Source organism: Ursus maritimus, unplaced genomic scaffold, assembly GCF_017311325.1.
Source record: "Ursus maritimus isolate PB19 unplaced genomic scaffold, ASM1731132v1 scaffold_5, whole genome shotgun sequence".
NCBI classification, from domain to species: domain Eukaryota; kingdom Metazoa; phylum Chordata; class Mammalia; order Carnivora; family Ursidae; genus Ursus; species Ursus maritimus.
The window spans coordinates 31,370,450-31,393,811 of NW_024426663.1; the positions used below are offsets into that span (position 1 = coordinate 31,370,450).

General features: G+C 34.0%; 1 protein-coding gene across 2 annotated transcripts in view; it reads left to right on the top strand.

Moving 5' to 3' along the window:
• The window catches only part of CERT1 (ceramide transporter 1), a 97,637-nt gene that overhangs the window by 49,790 nt on the left and 24,485 nt on the right, over positions 1-23,362 (top strand). For both annotated transcript variants that reach the window (XM_040622180.1, XM_040622179.1), the window contains exons 5-9: positions 373-511; positions 5,543-5,626; positions 15,327-15,484; positions 19,556-19,648; positions 22,897-22,983. In XM_040622180.1, coding sequence (XP_040478114.1) covers positions 373-511; positions 5,543-5,626; positions 15,327-15,484; positions 19,556-19,648; positions 22,897-22,983 — 561 coding nt within the window. The remainder of the gene's footprint in view (positions 1-372; positions 512-5,542; positions 5,627-15,326; positions 15,485-19,555; positions 19,649-22,896; positions 22,984-23,362) is intronic.

Consider the following 23,362-nt stretch of genomic DNA (forward strand, 5'->3'; position numbering starts at 1 on the left):
GTACCCTCGCTTAAGAGTTCTGTAGGTAACACTTACCATTCCTTTGAAAGGTCACCCAGTAACATATTTGCCCAAAGTCTTTTACAGTTTTTCCTCACAGTGTTTAATTTGAAAATATTAAATGTTATATTAGCAAATTGTCAGACTTACTGCTGTCTTATTTCCTTCAAGCTTATCACTGTGAAGCCACTAGTTAGTCATGTTCAAGTCTATTCCTGGGAGTATTATATTGAACCTGACAGCTCTTCCTACCCCTGCCCTCAGTAGTAAGATGTAAACTGAAACCTAAAAAGGCGATGAAAATCATAGGAGTATATATATATTTCAGTTTTGTTAACTTGGATTACATGCCCCCCTTTATGTGTTTTGCAGAAAGGCCACAGTTTACGTGAAAAATTGGCTGAAATGGAAACCTTTAGAGATATCCTATGTAGACAAGTTGATACTTTACAGAAGTACTTTGATGCCTGTGCTGATGCTGTCTCCAAGGATGAACTTCAAAGGGATAAAGGTTAATTAGGCTATTACCACTATTTTTACTTGGAGAATGAATGGATTTAAAGCCTCTTGATCTTAAAGGGTAATGTCTTTAAGAGATAAAGGTAATTATAGTCACTTTTGCTGAAAACTCCCAATGTAACAGATTTCAGTGTCCATATAACTTGTATACTTTAATAATGCATCCTAAGTAATCTGATCCCCCCATACCAGATACGACTGAAGATTTTTAAGTGATTTTTAAACTCTTCATTCCATTAAAAAATATATCTATCATCTTGGTAACATGGGGCATTTCACATGATCATGTCTAATAAATTTACCCCATGGGGCACCTGGCTGGCTCATTCAGTAGAGCTTATGACTCTTGATCTCAGGGTCATGAGTTAAAGCCCTGCATTGGGCCTAGAGCTTATTAAAAACAAAACAAAACAAAATAATTGTACCCCATCATGAGTCTTAGAGAGAAGCATGTTTATGTTAAATCCTCCAAATCTGAAATCATTCCATCTCTTTATTCCTCTCTCTTCCTTCTCTTCTTCTCCCTTTCTTTTTCTCTTCACTTCTCTCTCTCCCCATCCCTTCCTCTGGCTTTTTTCTCACAGAAGAAGAAACCAATAATGGAGCTACATAAAGATTTAAAAATAATATTTAGTGAATTTTTTTGTTTAAGAGAGATGATCTTCGTTAACTTACTCATAATGTGAGTTTTTAAGTTATTTTTTCTTTGTTACTGCTAAAGATATTACTGTTAACATCTGTTCTTCATTTTTTCTTTTATTTGCCATGAAGGCAAAAATGAACTATTCATAGCAGTATTAATAAATAGCACTAAGTTCATTCCCAGTGTAACTAAGTTACTTGACGTGGTTTCATTTCTTGGTTTTATTAAATGTGTTTGAGCTGAGTTCAGATTCTTTTTGTCTTCTCTCATTTTTTCCTCCTTCTGCCTTCTTTTGTATTGAGTATTTTTAAAATAATTTTATTTGTTATGTCCTTTGTTGGCTTTTAGTTATAACTTTTTGTTATTTTAGTGGCTACTTTAGGGTTTATAGTATGTACATTTAACTTACCATAGTCTGCTTTCAGGTAACGTACCACTTCCAACGTAGTATGAGAACCTTACATTTTGTGTTTTAATTTTTCCCCTCTACCAGTGCTCTCTAACCAGTACCCTGTGAATTATAAGGTTTTCCAGTCTGTGTTGTGGAAATAGGAATTTTTCCCTGTGCCATGTAGGTTTTGGATACTGTTCCTGGAATTTTTTCGTATGGTTCTTTCCCTGACCTCTATAGTTCCCTCACTTGTATGTGGTAACAGTACTCTACTGAATTCTCTAGGGGACCTTCTACTGATTTCCGAATTCTTTCTCTGTATAGGTCTCTCCTCTGTAGTCCTCTGTCTTGTGAACTCTAGTTGCCTTTATCTTTCTGTTCTGTCATCTACTCCTCACCTTAGAGAGTCTGCCAGATTCCTTCTGCTTTCCTCCTTATTCTACCACTTGGAAACTCTCCCGAGACAGTAACCTAGGGTAATCATAGGGCTCATGTCATTTGTTTTCTGATTCTCAGGAATCACTGTCCTTTATTGCCTAACATCCAATGTCTTGAAAACCTTTGTTTCATGTAGTTTTTCCAGTTTTTTAATTTCATGCTAGAGGGTAGCCTGTTTAGTCTACCTTGGTCAGAAGCAGAAGCCCGTATTCCTCTTAAAGTACTTAATTTTGTCTAAATGAAGTATCCTTGAAGTTCTTTATATTTGATACACTTGAAGTTTTAGGCACTTTAACATTTCTCTAAAAATAAAGGCAGTTGTACTTCTCTTTCTCCTTCACTAAGAAAAATGTGTGTATTCCTTTTTAATCAAATTAAACACTACACATCATCTTCCATTTACTTGTAGATAACCCTTTAAAAAAAAACAGGATATATAATACTATGGAATTGATTTATTTTTGAATGATCATGCCAATAGTATATAACATGTCAAGGACAGACGAGATAGTGAAAGGAGTAGAAATTGGGATGCAGTGATAAGCAGGTTGTATAGAAGTTTTGAAAAATAATTTTAAACTATTCATGTTTGAATGAATAGCATCAATGGTAGACTAACGTATTAGTCTGCTAGGGCTGCTATCACAAAGTACTACAGTCTGGGTGGCTTAAGCTACAGAAGTTTATTTCCTCACAGTTCTGGAGGCTAGAAGTCTGAGATGAGTTGTTCCAAGGTTGGTTTCTTCTGAGGGCCATGAGGTAATGATCTCATTTAGGTCTCTCTCCTCGGCAGTCTTCTCCCTTTGTCTTCATATTATCTTCCTTCTGTAAGTGCATGTGTTTAAGTTTCCTTCTTTTACAAGGACACTGGTCCACTGGTTTTATTGGATTAGGACCCACCTTAATGACCTCATTTTAACTTGATTACCTCTGTAAAGACCCTGTATCCAGATAGAGTCACATTCAGATGTATGAAAGGTTAGAACTTCAACATATGAATGGTGCAGGGACACAGTTCAACCCATAACAACTGATTTCCCTATAAATGCTATCTTAAGAAGTACTGATGTTTGTAAGAATACATATTGGGTAAAGGTGAAATAAGGACATGGACTATAGTTTCCTACTTTGTAAATCCGAGTTGATGAACTGAGTCTAAGGATCTTTCATTAAATTATCAATACTAAGTCTGTGACAGCAGTGGATTATAGGTAGTGAATTCATCTATTTTTGTCCGTTTAGCTTTCATGCTAATTTTGTAAGTGATTAATCTACTACCTTTATTCTATATTTACCTTTCCAGTGAGATTTACTCTTTCATATGTTTTTTTGTTGATAATGAGAGCACTTTCTTCTCAGTCCACAGAAGTCCCTTTAACATTTCCTGTTAAGGCCGATTTAGTGGTGATGAACTCCTTTAGCTTTTGCTTGTGTGGAAAACTGTATCTCACTTTCAGTTCTGAATGATAACTTTCCTGGGTAGAACGTTTTTGGTTTGAAGTCTTTTTTTTTATGGCTTAAAGAATTTTAAGAATCACTGTTCTTTATTAAGTGTGTCATTGAAATAATAATAGCAAATTCTCATTTTAGGTGTTCAGGGTTTTTATATAAAATATTTTATCAGAACTGTTAGGCACTTTCAGCCCTCCCCCCTCCAATTCCCACACATGCTTCAGTAGAATTTAATTAACCCTTAAAATCTTAGATATATTGAGTTTGCAGAAGTAGGAGACATTATCTCTAACCTAAATAAACTGTCTAATTTTAAAGGAAGACATGTATTACATTAAAGGAAAGTTTCTATTAATCTTGTTCTTTTTTCATTGTTAGTTTGATGACTTGAAGTAGATTACTTAACATTTTTCCACATCTCTTTTCTCAACTGTAAAGTAGATATTATATCCAGCACATATGACTGTGAGAATTAAGTGAGAATTATATACATTAGCACTGTGCCTAACAGCGAAACTTAAGTAAATAATAGCTGCTATTTTTAATGTGGTTCATTTGGATTATTGCAAGGATAAGGAAAGCAGAAATGATTGGGGTGGGGGATTTCTATTTGGACAGTAGTTTCAAACCGTGTCAGATATCCCTTAAGGGTGCCTCAAGGATGCACAAGGAATGCTTGGTTGGGAAGGAAAGGGGAAGTCCACTCTTCCGGCAAGAACAGCTCTTGTTTTCATCAATTTTATATATTAAGTGTTGGGTTAGAAAAACAAAGTTGAAAATCCCTGTTTGGTGGTACTATATTGGATGGTTAGAGATACGAAACCCAAAGTAGATACTAATGGGATAAGTGAGGCACAAACCTTTCAGTAGTATTTAGTAACAGTTCATCCGAGTAGTATTGAGTCAAGGTCAGGATCTTGTCTGATGATAAATACTGATTTAAAAACAGAGCAGTATGCTGTGTTAATAAATTTATTAGAATTAACCATATGAATGGTCTATTCTTTCATAGAAATGAATAGTAGGTATTAGTAGATAATAGCAGCTTATGATTTGAAAAAGTTGTTATAGATGAGTAGCAAAATTTTTAAGTGAGGAAAAAATGAAATAGCCTAGTAACTAGAAAATGGCAACACAGAACAAAAGTATTTTCCGTGATGATTGCTACCATTTAGGGGAAGATTAATGAACAAGAATGGGCTCTGCATCTATTAGAGAGAGAGAATGAACTAAAGTAGATGACATGTTTGTTGTAGAGCGAAATTACTCTTGATGTAGAGATACAGGCAAGAAGTAAGACATTAATTTAGAATGAAGACTTCTTACGTAGAAACGGTGTACCTCGAAAGAAAGGAAGGAAGGAAGAAAAGAAAGAAAAGGAAAGGAAAGGGAAAAGGGAAAGGAAAGAGAAGAAAAAAAGCCATTCAAAAGTGATAGAAAGCAGAGAATAAGGTTGGGGGCTAAGCTTTATAAATTTGCATTAAGAGTGAAATACATAATACAGAAGATTAAAGTATGTTAGGCAATAGAATAAGGGATAGTACATAGAAAAAAAGGTATGCAGAAGGAAAACATGGGGGATTCTGTTTTTTCTGGAATTAGGTATGTTAAAAAGGATGTCCAGGCACAGACACATTAGGATGAATGAAAACTGATATCACACCTGTAAGTCATTGAGTTTTCCCTACATATCCAGAAATAGTAAATTTAAGAACTCCCAGAGGCAGGTTAAGGCATCTTCTGCATTTAAGTTACTTTTTTACAGTCCTGTTCAGCCCTTGGAGGCCTCTGGTAGGATTATGAAATTGCCCAAGCTAGGTAGGAAGGGATGGGAAGACCAAAGGACAAAATAATTCATACCTCCGTACTATCCCTTACACAAATGAGAGTGGGTACAGTTTTAATAATAATGTGTTGTATTTAAAGACATTCCACAGCATGTTTATTGGGCATACCTTGACAACCACTGAAAATACAAAGGTAAATAAGGTCTTGTACTCACAGAATCCAGAATATATATTGACTCATTCAAACATAAAAATAAACTGATTAGTTCCTATTTCCATTCATCCTAATATCCTTAAATATATTTTATTTAGTGGTAGAAGATGATGAAGACGACTTTCCTACAACACGTTCTGATGGAGACTTCTTGCATAACACTAATGGCAATAAGGAAAAATGTAAGTAGTATGTTTTTTCCTCTCAGCTACATAAAGTGTTCTTTTTAAAGTTATAGAATAAGTAAGTATATAACAAGAATAATTATCTACTTGAATAATTTTTTAAAAGGATAACTACTGGAAAGTGAAAGTCCTTCTAGGAAAAGACATGTAAGTAAAATATATATTCTGACATTAAATAATAATGGTCACTCATTATCTAACAAGACTCATTCTAAATTCCAGACATTGGTCCTCTTATTTCATCAGTATTTGATAAAATCAGTTTCTAGTACTGAAAATTTATATCTTGGGGGAAGCTATATTATAATGGAGTTTGATCGTTTTTTTAGAGTATATTTGTCTCTGTTTAGTGTTCTTTTCTGTCTCCACTCAGTAAACTGGTGTTGAAAAGTATATAATCAGTGTTATTAATGGAAAATTATTAAAAATAGCTCTGATTTCACAGCGCGGTTCTTTACAGACCCAGGATCAACGTGGTTTATTTCGTATATTCGTTTATTGTTGCTCTATTTATAATGGCTAACTTACTGGATGGAATTCTGAATTGTTCATTAGAAACCTTTGATTTGCAACAACATGGATGAACCTCGAGAGCCTTATAGTAAAAGAAATAAACCAAAGACAAATACTGCATGGTATCACTTACATGAGGAATCTTAAACAAACAAACAAACAAACAAAGCCAGAAACCTGTGATTCATAGTCAGTACTCTTCTTCTGACATATCCTAAGAAAAAACTGGAGTAGATTTGTAAAAAAATTTTTTGATTACAAAAATAAGACTTTGTGAAAAAAATAAAACACATTCCACAGCATGATTATTGGGCAGTTAATCTAATTGTGCTTATTTTTGCTAAAGTTATGAAAGAATGTAAAATATAATTTATACCTATTTTCAAATAATTTTTCAAATTGTTGTATTCATGGCATTGATTTTCTATTTCAGAGATGACAGTGGAATATTCCATTACTGATACCAAAGTCTGATGCTTCTCTCCCCCTACTTTGTCCTTCTTTCCTTCTTCCTGCTTCTTATTTTCATCATGGCTCTCTTCCTCCTTATGAGCTGTTCCCCTCCCAGTCTTGCAGAATACTAGCTTCTTACTACAAAGTGGTCGTTACAACTTGGGACTGAAATATTGAACCTTACTAAGTCATCTAGATTTACCTTTATGAAATTAGAATAGTATTTTGGGAAGATTCTCTCAAGTTGCATTTTAATTTCACAACATATAATCTGCTTCAATAGAAAAAAGATTTTGTTTGGATATTGGAAAAAGTATTGAAAAAATAATTGCAGGTCCAATCTTCCGTCCTGGTCAGCTCCCCCACCTACATTCCCCAGAATAGAATGGAAACTTATTTTCTGTAGAAATTGAACTGGGAGGGTTCTAGATTCAGGAATACCCGGCACAGCAAAAGATAGGTATATTGGCTTATCATTAAAGTGATTATGTGGAAATGTACATACTGATTGTTGAAATTTAACAGACTCATTGTTCTGTTTATCTCTGAGAACCCTGAGCTGGGCACTAAATGAAAGTCTGCCTACTGCAGCTTCCTTCTTTTACCCTGTTTCCAGAATACCCATCAACCAAACACATATTTTCTGATACAAAATTAGAACATAACTCTGTAGATGCTGAATGACCACAGAGAAAGGACCTATAAATATTTTCTACGCCTACCATGAAAAACTGTCTCACTATCAGATCACCCTTTGATTAAGTCCACTAATTAAAAAGCCCTGCTAATGCTTACAGAGCTTCCAGTAACCTACTCTTAAATGCGAACAGATAGCCAGATTTCCAGACATTTGAGGAAAGCCTCCAGTGTCTCTTTTTTGAAAAGAGCCTTGAAACCAAGCAACAGAAGACAGGGTTATTAAAGTCATTTAGAGAAATATCCTACAAGATGTTTGCATAATTTTTTAAATCATGAGTCATGTTTTAAGTACCCTTGCGGAATTCACTATTTAAAATAGTTTCTTCCTTAGTGTTGATGGAAATTAACTCTTGTTAATCACCATAGATGGAAAGTATGAACCTCTGGAAATAAATTGGAAGCTTTGTATATAATCTGGTAAAGTGAACAAAACATGAAGTCTTTAAACCTGGTACTACTTGATCATAGCCTGGGATTAAGGTCAGTCATCTCTCAAAGATAGGGTCTTTCTCCTAGATCCAACAAGCATCAGAAAAGGGAGGAAATGATGCTTCATTCTTGGGAGTGGTGATTGTAATGATACTCACCATTATGGCCATCATTAAAGATTTGATCTAGATCACATATTGTGATAGTGAATATGTTAAGTTTTTAAAATTTAAAACTAGCATACCAACCTGATAGTAAGTTGTATGTATTCCAAGAATAGGATTAGATGTAGGTTGTGAAGAATCAAATAAAATTTCCACAGGTTCTAAGACAAGAAGAAAGGCAGTTAAAATACTTTGAATTTTAGACCAGAGGAGGAATTTTTGGTTACAAAAACACCTTCGTTAGTTAAAGACCTCAAGAGTTCTAGATCATGGTGGAAGAACTGTTTCCTCAATCTTTTGTGAACAAATTTCTTATTTATCCCTAATGTAAATTTTCTTCTGTTATATTCTATGTCATCTTTTCTTAATTTATATTTCTAGGGCCAAAGGGGGAGACTTTATGATGATAATTTCAGTTCATCAGAAAGAGATAACAATTATAACATGTAGTTGCATGTAATAACAGAACCCCAAAATACATGGACCAAAAACGTACCAAATTGAAGAGAAAAAAAAAGACAATTCAGTAGTAATAGTTGGAGGCTTAAATATCCAGCTTTCAACAATTGATAGAAAAAGTAGGAAGAAAACCAACAAGGAAATAAAATACTTATAAACAATCAGACCTGGTAGACATGTACAGAATACTCCACTTAACAATAGGAGAATATATGATCTTCTCAATAGTACATGTAACATTCTTCAGGAGAGAGTTTATTCTTGGCCATGAAACAAGCTTCAATTAATTTAAAAGGATTGAAATCATACAAAGTATGTCATTTAACCACAAAGGAATAAAATTTGACATCAATGACAGAAATTTAAGAAAATCACAAATACATAGAAATTAATACACTCATACATAACCAGTGAATTAAAGACAAATTCATAAAGGAAATTAGAAAACACTGTGAGATGAATGAAAGCAAAAATACAACATACCAAAACATATGGGCTGCAGCTAAAGCTGTTCTTAGAGGGAAATTTATAGCTGAAACACCTTTATTATAAAAGAAGAAAGAGGGTTGCCTGGGTGGCTCACGTGGTTAAGCATCTACCTTGGGTTCAGGTTTGATTCCAGGGTCCTAGGATCAAGCCCTACATCAGGCTCCCTGTCAATGGAGAGTCCGCTTTTCCCTTTTCCTCTGCCCCTCCCCCCACTCATTCTCACTTTTTGTGTGTGTGTCTCTCTCTCTCTCTCTCAAATGAATAAATAAAATCTTTAAAAGAAGACACTCAAAAAACAATACAAACTATAAATTGGTTCTTTGAAATGATATCAGAATTAACAAAATTAAAGATATCAGAATTAAATTTTGATGAATTAATCAAAAAACAACACAAACTATAACTTGGTTCTTTGAAAAGATAGCAAAAAAAAATTTTTTAAGGTATTATTTATTTATTTACTTGAGAGAGACCAAGAGAGAGAACACGAGTGGGGGTGGGGGGAGCAGAGGAAGAAGCAGACTCCCCACTGAGCAGCGTGCCCAATGTGGGGCTTAATCCTAGGACCCCAGGATCATGACCTGAGCCTCAGACAGATGCTTAGCCCACTGAGCTGCCCAGACACCCCGAAAAGATACCAAAATTAAGAAATCTTTAGCTAAACTGATCAAAATAAAAGAGAAGATTGAAATTACCAAAATCAAATGAAAGGAAGGTTATTACTACTGACCTTATAGAAATAAAAAGGATTAAAGGGGAAGGTAATAAATGTATGCCAACAAATTTGATAACTTAAATGAACTGGACAGAAGTCTTATTAGAAAGGCACAAACTACTGAACTTGACTCAAGTAGACATAGAAAATAGACCAATAATAAATAGACCAATAATAAATAAAGAGATACAATTAGTAATAAACTTCCATCAAAAAAAGCCCAAGCTCAGATAGCCTCACTGCTGAATTCTAAACATTTAAAGAAGAGTTAATACTATTTCTTCACAAGTTCTTCCATATTTTAGGAGGAATACTTCTTAAATCGTTTGCTGAGGCCAGGTTTACCTTGATATCAAAATGAGACAAAGATATCACAAAACTATAGACCAATATCTTATGAATATAGATATAACTAACTCGGTAAAGTACTGGCAGACCATATCCAGCAACATCTAAAAAGGATTATACACTATGACCAGAGGGAATTTATCCCAGAATACAGTTAGCTTAACATGGGAAAATCAGTTGATGCAATAATCATATCAGTAGAATAAAGGCCAAAACTGGTGGTCATCTCAGTAGATGTTGAAAAAACATTTGACAAAATCTAATATTCTTTCATGATAAAAACACTCAAAAAAGTAAGAGTGACTACCCAAACTATCTGCGAAAAACCCACAATTAATATCACATTTAATGGTGAAAGACTGAATGCTTTTCCCCTGATATCAGGAACATGTCCCTTCTTGCCACTGCTATTCAGCACTGCATTAAAGATTCTAGCTAGGACATCTGGACAAGAAAGATAAATAAAAGGCATCCCAATTCAAAAAAAGAATTAAGACTATTTCTATTTGCAGATGCCATTATCTTATATAGAGAAAAATCATAAGAAATCCACTAAAAAACTATTAGAATTAACATCAGTTCAGCAAGATGGCAGGGTATAAGATCAACATATAAAAAATAAATTGTGGAATGCCTGCTGGCTCATTTAGTGGGAGTATGTGACTTGATCTTGGGAGTCATGAGTTTAAGCTCACGTTGGATATAGAGCTTACTTGTAAAAAAAAAATTGTATTTATACACTAACAATGAACAATGTGAAGATTAAGGTAATGTTTTCATTTATAATAGTATCTTTATGGCAATTTATAAAAAGAATTAAATGCTTGGGAGTAAATTTAACAAAAGAAGCAAAAACTTTATACTCTGAAGACTAAATTGGTGGGTAGGGGTAGGACTGGGAAGTGACTGCTAATGTGTATAGGATTTTTCAGGGTGGTTCATGAATATGTCCTGAACTTGATTGTTGTGATGCTTGTACAGATCTATGAATATACTATGAATATTTAATCGTACGTGTTAATCGAGTCCATTTTATGATATGTGAATTATATCTCAATAAAACTGTTATTTTTTTTAAAAAGACTAGCTGACTTAATATGCTTAGAGTTTTTGGCCTTTAGTTTAGATTAAAGCAATCTAAAGTAAAAAATTCCCTACCTAAACCCTCATTTCTTATGATTAAATTGTATTAAATGTTGAAGAAGGCCACTTATGTGGATTTTTTATGTCTTTTATATTTCCCAGTTTTTCCCATTCCCATATATTAGCTATATTTTCTGACCAATTTTCTAACTTACATCCTTATTTTGTAAAAATATACAAGAGCGTTTTGTCATGTGATCAACTATGTAAAAGAATGACTGCAGATATACTGATCTATCAAATCAAGGTATACTCTTGACGAAACTCACGAATTTAGTGTTAATGAAACATGCATTACTCTAGGAAACATGAGCAGTGCCCTGTTCTTTCTTTCCACCTCGTCTGTGTGGCTGTGCATTAATTGTCCGAACAGAAAATTTGTACCGCCAGTCGCTTTTCATCCCCTTTTAGCTCGGAGACTTTTTTCATGTGAAAATATTTAAAATTTAGTTTTTTAGCCAACTGTATCTTAAAGAGAAAGCACATCTACAATAGGCCAGTAGTCCAAAACCGATTGTTGAACCTAGTGTGATTGATACCAGTATCATAGTCTTCAACCATGTTTCTTCTTTATCATAGTAGACAAGTGAGAGATTTAAACAAATTGCCATCCTGTATGTTCAGAAGGACTTACCTGCCAATATTTTTTTTTGTCCCTGTAGTACACAGACACACAGACATATAGAGACACATACACAAATCTTTTTGATGTAAGGAAATGAAAAAAACTCACCACCACAGAAACTGTGGGGATTCCATCTTAGGTTGGCTACTGTTCAAAAATAGTGTGTGAGAGTCTTAATGAAATGAAAGGATTTCAAATTGCTCAGCTTCTCTCAGCATGTTTTTATTTTTGACACGTTGATGTGAGTTTATAGGTTCCTTAATTTTCTGAGTGCTTATACCTTTAAAAGAGTTTTAAAGTGTATAAGGTTAAGAGTTCAACTGAAAGAACTGTAAATCTGAATGGTACTCTTTAGAGTCTAATACTTACAAATCCAGATTTATAGGTCATTTTCTAATTTCTTCCATCTCTGCCTTTCATTGACATGGTTATAGTCACATATTTTTGATTTCCTTATATTACAGTGTATCATTTTCCCAGAGGAAACTATGGCATGTCACCTTGTCTCTTTAAGACAAAAAAAGAGAGGGAAGGAAGAAACGGAGAAAAGAAAGACAAGAAAGAAAGTGAGGTGGGGGGGGGCACTTGGGTGGCTCAGTCAGTTAAGCATCCGACTCCTGATTTTGGCTCAGGTTATGTTCTCAAGGTGTGAGATCGAGACCTGCATCAGGCTCTGTGCACAGCCTGCTTTGGATTCTGTCTCCCTCTCCCCCTCCCCCACTCTATTTCTCTCTCTCTCTCTCTCTCTCTCTCTCTCCCCCCTTCTCTAAAAAAAAAAAAATAATAAGATAGTCACTTCCTTGTTTTTAGCTGAGATATTTAGGTGAGTATGCTCATCTAAAATTACCAGGTACTTAAGAGTTCTACTTAAGTTTTCCCATCATGATTGATATAGTGCTACAGTATAAGGTATAAGAGACTTGGAGCAAAAATCAAAGTAACTAGTACTTAGAGGAACTCAGTGGATAACAGATTAAGGTGAGGTTTTGTCATCATGACTTTCATTTGCTAACAGATGTAACATGGGAGATTTATTTCAGAGACATTACTATGTGTGAGACTCTAAAATAAGGTGTTGAAAATGTCAGCTGTTTGAAAGCTTAAAGTCTATGACATAAATCCCTGTATAAGTCTGAAAAGGATTTCAGGTGGCTGCTTCTGAAAGTAGTAAGTAGAGCTGAAGAGGTACATTTCTGTATTCCTAGAGTTTTTTCAAACACGTTTCTTGTCATTCTTTCATCTTCTATATGAAGTTTATATATAAAGTATATAAATTAACATTCAGCAGAAGAGGACACATTTTAGTTGTACACATTCTTTTATGCAGAACATAGGTGACCTTTGATTTCATTGCATAATAAAAATAGTTTATAATGAAATTGCATTCTTGGTAAGAGTGATAGAAAATATGTGTTACAATGCTAGAAAGGGTTTTCAGAAAATATAAGAAAAAATATGTTTTTAACAGCTTTATTGAGATATAATTAACGTACAGTAAACTGCACATATTTAAAGTGCATGATTTGGTAAGTTTTGATATTATCCTGAAGATGTCATTATGGTCAAGATCATTATATCTATCACCCTCAAAAATTTGCTCCATCTCTTTTGTCATCCCTCTTCTCCCTATTCCCAACCACTTTGGTCTATTTTCTTGTCACTGTAGATTAGTTTGCATATTCTAAAGTTTAATATAAATGGATTCATGCAGTATATGGGGGATTTTTGGTCTGGCTTCTTTCTCAGAGATTCATCGTATTATTGTTCGTATTAGTGTTTGATTTCTTTTTGTTGCTAAGTAGTATTCCCTTGTGTTGATTCAACACAATTTGCTTATCCATTCATCTCTTGATGGACATTTGGGTTGTTTTATAGTTTTTGGCTATTGCAAATAATGCTGCTATGAGCATTTGTGTGCAGCGTTTTTATGGACATATATTTTATTTGAGTCAATACTCAGTATTGGAATGGCTGAATCATTTGGTAGGTGTATATTTAACTTTTTAAAAAACCACCAGGGTTCATTTTACCAGTCATATTGGATAGTCCTGGTTCCTCCAAATCCCCGCCAACACTTGGCATGGTCAGTCTTTTTAAATTTTAGTCTTGGGGCACCTGGGTGGTTCAGTCGGTTAAGTGGCCAACTCTTGGTTTTCACTCACATCTTGGTATCAGAATCCTGGGATCGAGTTCTGCATAGGACTCCACGCTCAGAGGGGAGTCTGTTCAAGGATTCTCCCTCTCGCCCTGCCCCTCCCCTGCTCACATGTCTGTGCACTCTCTCTCTCTCTAAAATAAATAAATAAATATTTAAAAACTTAAATTTTAGTCTTCTAATAGGTGTGTAGTGGTGGCTTGTTATGGTTTTTATTTGTATCTCCCTAGTAACTAATGGTATTGAGCATCATTTCATGTGCTTATTTGCTGTCCATATCTCTGTGTTGAAGAGTGTTCAAATCTTTTGTCCAATTATTTAGTTGGGTTATATATTTTCTTACAGGTAAGTTTTGAGATGATAATATATATTCTATATTGAAGTATAGAATGTGTCAATATTCTATATTAATATATGTTATATGTAACATATTGATGAAGGATACAAGTTCTTTATTAGATACATGCTGTGCAGAGATTTTCTTATAGTCTGTGGCTTGTCTCTTTTTTTGGAAGTTTTTAAAAATGGAAATTACATGTATTTAAGATAAATAACATGATTTGATATTCAAAATGAAATGATTACTTCAGTCAAGCTATTTATCATCTCCTCACATAGTGACATTTTTGTTTGTAATGAGAGCTCCTGAAATCTGTCTCAGCAAATTTCCAGTATTCAGTACAGTATTACTAAGTGTAGTCATCACGCCATACATTAGACCTGTAGACTTATTCATTCTACATTACTTTCATTCTTTTAACAATACTTTTAAGAGCAGAAATTTTAAATTTTGATGAAGTTCACTTTATCAATTTATTCTTTTGTGGATTGTACCTTTGCTGTCATATCTACATATGAGTTTTTAAAGTTCAAAATATCATTATTTCACTTATAAGCATTCTGTTGGAACGGTTTCTTATTAGTTAAGAATATAAGGTACTATGCTCTCTTGCTTGCATCTTGTGAGTTGTAAGATTTTTCATTAATTCAAAGGTGAACTCTGAGTTAAAATTATAAAATACAAACATAAGAGCCATTTAATGTATGCATTGGTCTCAGACTTTATTTTGGATGTTTATTTAAAAGTTTTACATTACCTTATTCAGTTCTATAGTTCATCGTTAGGTATTTTTTAAATTTTAGGTCTCTCAAAATGTAAGGTATTTCTGGCTGTAATTTGGTCCCGCTTTAAGCTGTCAGGGTGTTATTGTTAAAGTATTATTCCTCCTACTACTTTATTCACTGGGTGCAGTACAGCAAATAAATTTCAGGAAACAGAATTCAGAAAAAAACATATGAAAGTACATATGCTGCCACAAGCTTCTTTACTTATGGAGTATGGAATGGAAATTTTTATATGTTGGCCAACAAGAGGGAAATTGTAATCCAAAAGCCTGCTCTGACTTGCTGGGTTTTAAACATTTTCTAGTTTTAAGTTTTGATGAAGAATTATTTCTTCATTAGAAAGATTTTCAGTGAGTAACTTTATTTTTTTTTTTTTTCAGTATTTCCACATGTAACACCAAGAGGAATTAATGGTATAGACTTTAAAGGGGAGGCGATAACTTTTAAAGCAACTACTGCTGGAATCCTTGCTACACTTTCTCATTGTATTGAACTAATGGTAAAACGTGAGGACAGCTGGCAAAAGAGACTGGATAAGGTAAGTCTAGTTTTTCTTCTTTTTAAAGAATAATCTGATTTTATTTCAACTTTATATATTGATTGAACATTTAAACTAACTTCTTAGGGAAAAATCTATTGGGATTGGTAGAAGTAGCAGGGGGTACTACTCCTCTGAAACTTTGTAGGCATCTCAAACTCATTTTCCTAGTGAGATTTACCAGTTGTGTATTCAGTTACAACACAAATTTGTGGTAGGATTTTAATACAGAAATTTTTGTAGTAGTAATAGTAATGCCTTGGAATAGAAATGATGAGCCAGTTAACATTACCTAGCTTTATTGTGAAATATGTGAAGCTGCATTTAAGTTATATGAACTGAAACACCAACTTATAAAGCTAAACATAACTTAGTGCATTTGTAGCCATGTATACATTACAGGGTCATTGTGCTATTATTTAACATATGTTGTTCATTGAACATTTGCCTCATGTTCACCTACTTCCACCTTTGTTTAAACTTCAGCACTGATAGTAACATTACAATATGAATCTTTAGTTCCTAGTGTCAACTATGGCTCAGTGAATTTGTTTAGTAGGAAAACTTCTCTTTAGAATTTGACATCAGCAAAATAATAAAATGTTTGAACTGAAACATGTCCTGGAAGATTTAGTTCTGGTCTAATGCCACTATATTATAGAAGGAGCTGAGAGGCCCAGAGACTGGTCCAGAGTTGCTAAGTAGCAATTGGAAGAATTTTACTCTATTTTGTATTTCAGCTCTGAATACTGGGCCCAACATTAGTCAGAATCTTGTCATTCATGAATGAGTCAAATTGCTTGTAGTATTTGAAGGTCTTATCAATTGGAGCAGGAAAGTAGGTAAAGCAATGTTACCACTGATATAATGGCAGAATGGCTACAGGATTTGATTAATACTGTGTATTTAAGGAAGTCCCTCTCTTTAGAAGAAAAGAATTCTCAAGTGTAGGTGACAGTAAACCATATTGACTGGTAATAAATATTCTTTAAAAACAAACAGTGAAAATGTTTAAGGTACGGACATTTCATTATTCTGGAGTCAAACTATTTTATCTTCAGAGCTTTCAACTCTCTGCCAGTATGGATCAAATTGAATTTTTAGAAGATTCCATGTACACCAAAAAGTTATATGTTGAGAAAACAGGACAACCCCTTAATTCCATTAGATTAATAGTTCAAGTGAATCGTTCAGCTTGGCCAGACTAGCTTATTTCAAACCTTCTGGCACCTTTCTCTTAATTTTTCAGTCTCTCGTCCTTTAATCCTTCACTAAGGGATCATCATCTTCATTCATATATTCTAATCACACTACCTGAAAAATACTCATTAAAAATGAAACATGGCTTTCCCATCCTTTCAGCAATCAGGTTTCTTACTTGGAGTGCTGAAAAGGGAGGTGGACTTTTGCTTACCTTCATTGTTGTCAGTCTTATCCTTTTTCTTTTTTGAGGAGCAATAAAGGATCTGTGAAAAAATAATTTTGTTGCTTTCCTATGCAACGTGTAAGCAAAGAAAAGCCACAAAAAATGGCAATATTAATTGAAATTGAGAAACTCCTGCATTTTAGTCTTTTGCGGGTCTGATGTCGAATCTTACTCACCTCTTCACTATAATTTTCTAAGTTGAAATGGGATCCCAGTTACATTTTATATGAAATGTAAGAGTGTGGGTATGTTTGATATGCAGTATGTACTTGTGTGTGTATACCTATGTATGCATGTATATGTGTGGTGTACATACATCTACATATGTATGTATGTATGCACACACTTTATAAGGAATAGAAAGTTCTTGAATGGAAAGTGTTTTTTATCAACAAATACGTCTTTTAAGTAATTTATATAATTGGGAAGGAAAGTACAATGATAATTTAATATTGTTTAATTGAAATTTCTGTTTCATTCAGAAAGTATCTGTATGCTTGTATTGTGCTAAGCTCTAGGCTAGAAATGGGAAAACAGCAATAAACAGGAAATTGCCCCTCAAGGAGCTTAATCTAATGAGAGCAATTAAATAGGTAATAGGTGATATAATAACAGCTATTTGATAGCAGAATTATTTATACTTCGATTTCTGATGTCAGTTCCATTCTTTCAGCCAAATAATAGAAAATTAGTATCTAGTGGTGATGATTTTTCTTGGTTACCTGTAATAATAACAATCCTTTCTATTATAGAAGTATACTTAATTGTTAGGTAATCATGTCCAAGAGGACCAAAAATTGTGAGATTAAACAATTTTAGTTAACAAGAGACTGTCTATTCATTGACGATGTTTGCTTACATTAATAGGCTCTCGTGTGAAATTTCACATGCTTTTTCATTTTCCCTTAATCCTTTGAATATTATTGTTGTGCTGTATGTTTTTGTTGTGTTCAGTTTTGAAAATTAAGGTATAGCATAAATATGGTGAGGTGCACCAGTTGTAAATAGTATACTGCTTGATGATTTTTATGCATATGTATACACCCCTATAACCACCACTTAGATTAAGATAAAGAATTTTTGTAGCACTTGTAAGGTTCCTGCATGCCTCCCTGGTCCATACCATGCCACCATCTCAAGAGGTGACCATATACACTCTTGTGTTTGCCTTTTTTTTCCCCTTCAGCATTGACTCTAAGGTTCATTCATGTTGTTACATTTACTGGTAGTTTATTCTTTTTATGACTTCAATTTGTTTATCGGTTTTTCCTGTTGATAGACACTTAGGTGTTTATATTTTGGCTATTGTGAATAAAGCTGCTGTGAGCGTTCCTGTACCTAGCTTTTGGTGGATATGCACTCATTTCTCTTGGGTATGTAGCTAGCAGTAGAATTGTTTGTTCATGGGGTGTGTGCTAGCCGTTTCCAAAGTGATTATATCAGTTTATACTTCCACCAGCAGTAGATGAGAATTCATTTGTTCTTCACTGTTGGCAACACTTGGTATTGTCAGGTTTTTGTGGGTATTTCTTTATTTTGTTTTTTAATTTTAGCGATTCTGGTGGATCTGTAGACCCGCTTTCTCTTGAGTATGCAAAAATTACCCTTTGGTTCTAATGAACTAATTCACTGATTTGCATGAGCTTTAATTCAGATAGGGTATTTGGAAATAGTTAGCTTTGTGTGAGTTCATGTGGACTTTAATTTAGCCTTTACGTATTTGAGGTAAGGGAATAAAGACATTAGGTGCCTTACAAGCTTGTAAGACTTCGGTTATCAGATTTGACCTGTGCAATCCATTGTTGTAGAAATAAGTTTGAGATTGGTGCCAGAGCCAACCTTTTTCTTTTAAGTATTGACCTTGGGTCTTTTAACCTCTTAGAACTGTAGATTAAAGAGAGGGTTACGGGCGCCTGGGTGGCACAGTCGTTAAGTGTCTGCCTTTGGCTCAGGGTGTGATCCCAGTGTTCTGGGATCGAGCCCCACATCAGGCTCCTCCGCTAAGAGCCTGCTTCTTCCTCTCCCACTCCCCCTGCTTATGTTCTCTCTCTCACTGGCTGTCTGTCTCTGTCAAATAAATAAATAAAATCTTTAAAAAAAATAAAATAAATAAAGAGAGGGTTAAAGTAGAAATCTAAGCTCTTTTTCAGCCCTGAAATAGTTTTAACCAGCAGTGGGAAAGTACTAGAAATTTATCTTTCTTAGAATATATTAAAGTTCATTGATTTCACCTGTTAATTGAGTTATTTTCTTCCTGATATCCATTGCTTTTTTTCTTTAAAGCAAAATAGATACAGCTTTTACTGGGGGGAAGCAAACACATGAATACATTGTAGGCATTTCTGTGTGTTTATCTTTTGTGTGTGTGTGTGTAGATACTTTGGTAGTTACTTAATCCGTCTAAATTTGTAACCTACCTATAAGGTGGATCTTGGTGGTGATTTAAATAGTAGCTTGTGTGTAATGTATAGCTCAGAGAAAAAGTGTTTTCTTGGGCAGAATCAAGCTCATTTTTCATAGGAATAAAGTGGGCTTTTGTTGTTGTTTGGCCAAATTATAAAATTTCAGTGAAATGCAGAGAAAATCCCCACCTCAAATGATAATTTTTCACTTGCTTTTTAAAAAAAACAAAAAACAAAAAACAGGAAACTGAGAAGAGAAGAAGAATAGAGGAAGCATACAAAAATGCTGTGACAGAACTGAAGAAAAAATCCCACTTTGGAGGGCCAGATTATGAGGTATGAATATATATTTTAATTTTAGAAGGAGGAAAATACAGGCCTTATCTGTTGCAGAAGTGATTAATTTTTAAATATTACTTTTACAACTTTTAAATATTCTAGATATGTAGTATGTTCTTCAGTGTTTAATTAAATGTATATTTCATAATAGATAAATGTTAGGCTTACTCTGAAATAGATTTTTTTTTATTGACTACAAAATTTAGTGTAGGCTTTTCAAAGACTCATTTATTAAGCCTGTCTGCATTACAGGACAAGTTTTTATCTTTCCTGTGGAGGATGTTAATTTTTAATGTTATCTCCTAATTATTTTTTTTTAAATAAAAGCAATTTATGGAAGAAAACCCTGAGTACTATACAGACAAAAAGATTTTAATGTGTGCTGTATATACTATGACGTCTTGTCCATTATCAGAGCTCTGCCTATCTTCATTGCCTTGTCTTTATTGTTTGAAAATATCTGAAACCAATTTCTTTCCTCTTTTGTCTCTTTGTTAAGTGATTAATAAGTTTTTCATCTCCATACATACACACAGATATTAATATTTTATGAGCTGTTTTTCCATGATATTTCTTTAGAGGGAAAAAGCTATAAGAAATATATTTGGTAGTATATTTGGTAGTAATCACTAACATTGTTGATATTCCTGAAATGAACATTTTAAAAAATGAAGTGGTAATGGGCATTAAGATAGAAGTAGAATGTTAAAATAATTATGGTTAGGTGTGCCTCGGAGGCTTATTCAGTTGGGCGTCTACCTTTGGCTTGGGTCATGATCCCAGGGTCCTGGGATGGAGCCCCACATCTGGCTCCCTGCTTAGCAGGGAGTCTGCTTCTCCCTCTGCCCCTCCCCACAGCTCGTGCTCTCTCTCTCTCAAATAAATAAACAAAATCTTTAAAAAACTTAATTGTGGTTAGTTTATATTTAAAAAAATAGAAGAGGGTCGTCTGGGTGGCTCAGTCAGTTAAGTGTCTGACTCTTGGTTTCGGCTCAGGTCAGGATCTCATGGATCTTGAGATCAAGGCCCCAAGTTGGGCTTTGTGCTCAGGAGGACTTCTGCTTGAAGATTCCCTCCCTCTGCCACTCCCCCACTCTTTTGCACTTACTCTCTCTCTCTGAAATAAATTGATAAATCTTTAAAAAAAAAAAAAAAAGGAAGGAAAAGAAAATTGAAGAAAAAGTTCTCGCTGTTTTTATTTTAGAGAGGAAAAAACATAGAGTTACTATTGACTATGTTTTATGTTGGAATTGATTTCCAGGTGTGGAAATTCATAATGATGAGACTTGAGCTGTAATACTTCAAATTGATTATTAAACTGTCAATTATTCCTTCTAGAATGTGTAAAAATCATATAATTAGCTACCCTCAGGGTTTTAAAAAAACAAGGTTACTGAAGTATAAGCTATTACAATTTTAATTTTTATTCTGAAGCTAAGCAGATTGTTTGCTCTTTTTGGTTTATTTTGGGGGTGAACTGTCACCTTTTTTAAATTACCTAATTTTTTTTTTGTAAGTAAAACCAGATGTTCATGTAGGAAGATTATAGAAAACACAAAAAAGCCTGTGTGTTTAATTTAACAATATATGGTACCGGTTTATCTCCTACCAGCCTATATATAAGTGTAATTGTATGCTTGTTTATCTTCACTTCTGTCAACAAGGGTTTTGGGGGGGAAAGGGGGTGGGGAAAAAAGCAGGATGGAAGAAGGAGGGATGTTGTGCTAATAATAATAAGTACATTTGTTAAGGTTTCAGATGTTTTAAAATTGCTTATTTATTGATATGATTTAGATTTTCTTAAAAAAAAGTTTACTGGTTTTGATTTTCTTCTTTAATGACTCACTTATCCATGTCCCTTAATATTTTTATTTGGTTTTGAGGTTTTTTCTCCTGTTGATTTAGAAGATGTGGATGATTAGCTTTTCATTTTTCAATTATTTTTTTTCCTTTTTTAGTTTTTTTAACTTTTGTTTGTTGGTTTTGTCATATAAAAGTTTTATACTTTTTATGTAATTAATCCCTCAGTTTTTTGATGTACTTAATCCAACATTTGGTATCATGCTTTTAAAAGCATTCCCTACTTTAAATAATTGTATTTACTGGATTTTTAATTTTTTAATGGTCTCTTCTAAATATATTGTTAGTACATCTGGGTTTTTTAAGATTATGGTATAATGTAGGAATCTGTATTTTATTTTAGTGGCATTTGTTGAATAAACAATCGTTTTTCCATCCATCTGAAATGTACTTCCCTCTTTCTCTTTGAATGAAGAAAATGGTTAAGGGTACTTGAGGTTTTTTCTCACTGACCCCCTGTGGTATCAAGTTAAATATCCAGTTTTTAAGTAAACTAGGGCCTTCAGGGCCTCTGTTTTTTATACTTTTTTTCCCCTTCCTTTTGATATTTTGAGCCATCTGTATTTTCTTGTGTGAGTACTACGGTTGTATGGATTTTAGACACTAATTCAGATTTTGACCCTATTTTGGTTCTAATCAGACATTTTGATGTTCTAATTGTTGAACAAAACTTAAATGTTTCTGTCATCTGTAGCTTCAGAAATTACTTTTTAATCTTAAATTCATTCCTTAAGATTTACTATATACTTATATATATAAGTAAAGTGTGTGTGTGTGTGTGTGTGTGTAGCACTGTACTAGGCATGGGGGTATACAGGATCCTGCCTGAGGGCCCTACCTATGTAATGGGAAAACAGACCCGGTGTTCTGCCTTAGATTTGTTTAGAGGTAGGGGAAGAAACAGGTGTTAGACATGTTGCATGTGAACTGCAGCATTAACCTGAGGAGGTCTTAAGTATTATTGGATGCTAAGGTCTAACACTTAGGAGAGAGATGGATAGGCTGTAATTTGGGAATCATCTCATGATGATTAAAGCCTTAGAAATGAATAAGTGCTGTGGGGAGAGCAAGCATGGAACCCTGAGGAACACCCACATTTAATTTAAGGGAGTCCTAAGAAGAGGCTTGGATAGAGAGGAACTGGGAAGTTAGGAATCCAAGGGGGGAGAGCACTCTTCAAAGAGTGTCGTTCACATAAAAAATGCTGCTAATAGGGCAAGTAAGATAAAGACTGATGTGTCCGTAGATTTAGCAATGAGTAGCTCTTTTCTTTGGTAAGCATGCTGAGATAAAAGGGTTGTTTTTTTTTTTAAGTTGCTTTTTAATAAGGAAAATTTTTTCTGGTTTTTTTGATTAAGTGATTTTTTTCTCCCGTGTTTGAATAGGAAGGTCCAAACAGCCTGATTAATGAAGAAGAGTTCTTTGATGCTGTTGAAGCTGCTCTTGACAGACAAGATAAAATAGAGGAACAGGTATATCTTTTATTAAAAATTCTAACACTAGGCATTCCTTGATGTGTGTTATTTGATTTAAATGGAATTTGAAAACTCTGAACCTAATAGAAATGAACTGTGAACCTAGAAGATGAACTGTGTCTGTGCTGAGTCACAAATGTAGAAGAATCTTTACAAGTCAGTTCCTTCGTGTATGAATTTCTAAGCAAAATAGGAGACCACTGATGGCTTAACGGAATCATGCATAATTAACACGAAACTAAATGGAAATATTCTGCCTATTCCCCTTGAAGTATCCAACTTTATTATCTTTCTATTAAAAACAAGCATATGTTTAATCTGAGTGAAACAATCTGTGGATTTCTCTGTGTCACAAGTACCAACCATATGAATTCAC